The sequence below is a fragment of the Hipposideros armiger genome, unplaced genomic scaffold (genome assembly GCF_001890085.2).
Source record: "Hipposideros armiger isolate ML-2016 unplaced genomic scaffold, ASM189008v1 scaffold_1266, whole genome shotgun sequence".
NCBI classification, from domain to species: domain Eukaryota; kingdom Metazoa; phylum Chordata; class Mammalia; order Chiroptera; family Hipposideridae; genus Hipposideros; species Hipposideros armiger.
In genome coordinates this window covers 290,931-294,329 of record NW_017732616.1, presented here as the reverse complement: position 1 = coordinate 294,329, position 3,399 = coordinate 290,931, and the positions used below count along the sequence as shown (strand labels likewise).

Here is a 3,399-nt window from a genome sequence, read left to right as displayed (position 1 = left end):
CAGAGAAAACTATTCCGAGTGGAAGGTACAAAGTGGAAGGCTATTTCATTCCCAGATAATGCCTTTCACATAGGCAAATACTACCATTATACAACTGTTGTGTCATCATGCAGCTGTCCCACAGTGCTTCAACCCTAAGAGGACCTCAGCATTTACTGCCTGTTGTGCTTGAGCTGTCACATGTAAAATGGCTGGTCGGTGCTAGGGTGAAATGTGCCTTCCACTTGGCTCATTAACTGAGGTGCCCCTCACTGAGGCACTGAACAAATACAATGAGTTAGGTAAATCAGGCACAAGCTGTAAAACAGAAAAATATCTTAATCTTTCAGTAACCCTTCCCCCTGGTGTAAAAAGATATGCTAATAGTTGGGTGAACTTTCAAGATGCCTTTTTCTATAGTTCTTGATGCACCTTCTCTAGTAATAGCGACCAAGTAATTGTTTCTAAAGTGACCAGAAGTAAGCTTGTTATTCCCTAAGACTTCACTGTCAGAAAACCTGTCCAGGTTTTTAAAATATCTACTCAGAAAAAGAACAAACAACACTAAATGATTAACCTAAAACTCAATATGAGCATTCTAAGAGGAGGAATTTCACAAGTCCCTGAGTTGGGCTTCCTTTGGCACTAACCCTAGCATTACACAAAACAATAACCGACAATCACAAATGCAAGAGTTCCAGTTTGGGGCAGTGGCTAATTCTCCCTCCACTTGCTCAACACAACTATTCAGTGTCTACTATGTGTGTACAAGACCCTCTTCTAGGACATAGGTCAAAGCTGAGAATAAAGCAAAGTGCTAGCACTCGTGGATTTTACTTCTAGTCCAGAGATGAACAAACTACAGGCAGCCATGTTATCTGTTTTCATCAACAAAGTGTTACTGGCACAGAGCCACCCTCACTCATTTATGTCTATGGCTGTGTTCAGGTTACAATGACAAAGTTCAGTAGTTGCCATACAGGTGTATGGTCCACAACGCTGAAAATATTTACTATCAGGCCCTTCACAGAAAAGGTTTGCTGACCTCTGTTCTACTCTATGGTCTATAATTCCCTTGTGGCCTCATACCACCGTCCAGCATACAATCCTCCCTCAAAACACATTCCCCGCCCTTATTTATTGCTTGATAGCATTTACATGCTGGAAAGTCTCCCTCACTATACTGTAAAACCTTGCAATTAAGAGCTGTGTCATCATCTTTTACCACTCCCCTCCATAGCATGCAACACATACACAATCGGTAGACCACGGAATACTGAATACACAAAATGAAACCTAGGTAACAGGATTCCTGTCGAATCTATTACATTTTATTAAATGATGGTAAATCCTTTGGTTTCGTCTTATGAACGAGAGGCCAATGTCATTCCCACAGCAAGGAGTGTCATCCTTCCCTACCCTGTCTTACCACACACACACACACACACACACACACACAATCACAGACACACATGTATGCACGACTAATCTTCACTTTCTCCCAAGACCCTTGACCCTCCAACTTAGGGTTTGGGACTTCCATCACGTCCTCTACCCCTCTATCACAGAAAACAGTAAAGTGCTCTAGTTGTCTGAATCCCCCATTAAATTAGAAGGTTTTTGAGAACATAGGACATACCTCTATCACTAGCATCTTGCACAATGCCAAACACCTAGTAGACATTCAAATTTGTTGAATAAATAAATGAGTCTCCACATTTTCATAAATAATTATTTATAGGAAAATGAAATGTTTTCAATAAAAACAAATGTCAAGAAGAAAAAACTTATGGATAATAGGTATAGCCTGACTGGAGAGAATTCTTAATTACATTCCCTACTTATTGTATCATGTTTAAATAATACATCAGTCCTTTCCATTAGACTTTATCTTCCCTTCTTAGTGCGAAGGTGACGACAGTGCTGGGTGGGGGTGCAGCAACCGCCAGCACCCAAGAACACAGGCTGGGGAGGGAGGTGGGAGAAGAGAGGAGACACCTGGAGGGTGGGCAGATGGCTTCTATTAAGGAATAAGAAAACTGATTGAGCAAATCAGTTATTTATTAAGAATAATGAGAGCCAGGTTTTTCACTTTCTGAGAAGATGTTTTTCAAACATGAAAATGTGGAAATAACCATGGGNCACAAGTTAGAAAGTTAACTGATCAAAAAATTCTGTTTTTTTTTCAATTTCTCGCCTTCTTTTTTTTTGGACTCTATGCTGCAATTAATCAAAAGGCTGAAAGCAAGGCACTGTTGGGTGCTCCAGCACAGACCTCCCAAACTGCCCTCCAGGCTCTCTGACCTTGAGGGAGCCAACACAGGCAATGTGCACCTTTACCTGAGCCTCAAGCCTTCACTTTTGCCTTCAGCTCTATCTCCCTACCCTTTTGCACCCCATTACCTCAAATCGCAGCTGGTAGCTGTATGCCAATCACCTTATCACCTCCTGTTAATAAAGCTAATAAGATTTACTACTCCTAGGACAGAACCACAGCTAGCATAACTGCATGGGATCCATAGCACTTAGAACCAGACTGGACATGTAGCGATGCTCAACAAATAGCTGCTCTTGTAAAAGTGATCTTTAAAAGCACACTAAAACTGCAAAGAAAAAGCTTACTGATAATCTGTTATACTCACGAAGATTTGCCTCCACCGGTGGGTCCCAGAATGGCGTTGAGGCCAGGTCTCATGATCCCACTGTAAATGCAGAAATACACCAATTTACTGGTTAACTTTAAATCCGGTTCTACTAATTTAGGGTCTGAATTTAATATACACAATGAAAGTTGATGAAATTAGACAGAAAACAAGCACAATCCAACTTTTAAAGGAAAAAGAAACTGAACAGTTGATTAATAGAAGTCTAGTCTACAAAGGATGTCATCACTAGGCAGAACCTATAAGAAAAATGGCTCAGGTCCCTCTAAATTCCTTTCACTTATTCTCAACCACTTACACTTTTTTTTTTAAAGGACACATAAACTTTCAGAGTTCCTTAAAAAAGGACATTCTGATAAAACATCTGTTACATTTACTTCTCTTAACACAATGTAAAGTCTTGATAAATGTTTGATGATAATTATCTTCACATTGCCTCCTTTGCTACCTAGTTAAGTTCTGCACAATTAAGAATTCAGTGTGGCCAGCCGAGTGGCTCAGTTGGTTAAGAGTTGGCTTGGGAGCACGAGTTCTGAGCAGCAGGGCCACAAGTTCGGTTCCCACATGGGCCAGTGACGCTGCGCCCTCTACAGCTAAGATTGTGAACAACAGCTAGACCTGGACCTGGGCTGCCATAAGTCACCAGCGACAGCATAGGCTGCAGCCCCTGCTGCAGTGGGCTGCCCTGAGCTACTGTGGGTGGCCGGCAGCCAACTTGAGCGGCAGTCAGACAGCAAGAGCTGCCGTGAGCTGCTAT

The 3,399-nt window shown here is 41.8% G+C and overlaps 1 protein-coding gene across 1 annotated transcript in view; it reads right to left on the bottom strand.

Moving 5' to 3' along the window:
- The window catches only part of LOC109377043 (ATP-binding cassette sub-family G member 2-like), a 63,491-nt gene that overhangs the window by 34,339 nt on the left and 25,753 nt on the right, over positions 1 to 3,399 (bottom strand). The window contains exons 3-4 of the mRNA XM_019633260.1: positions 2,622 to 2,681; positions 1,619 to 1,652 (exon numbers count right to left, since the gene is read on the bottom strand). Coding sequence (XP_019488805.1) covers positions 1,619 to 1,652; positions 2,622 to 2,681 — 94 coding nt within the window. The remainder of the gene's footprint in view (positions 1 to 1,618; positions 1,653 to 2,621; positions 2,682 to 3,399) is intronic.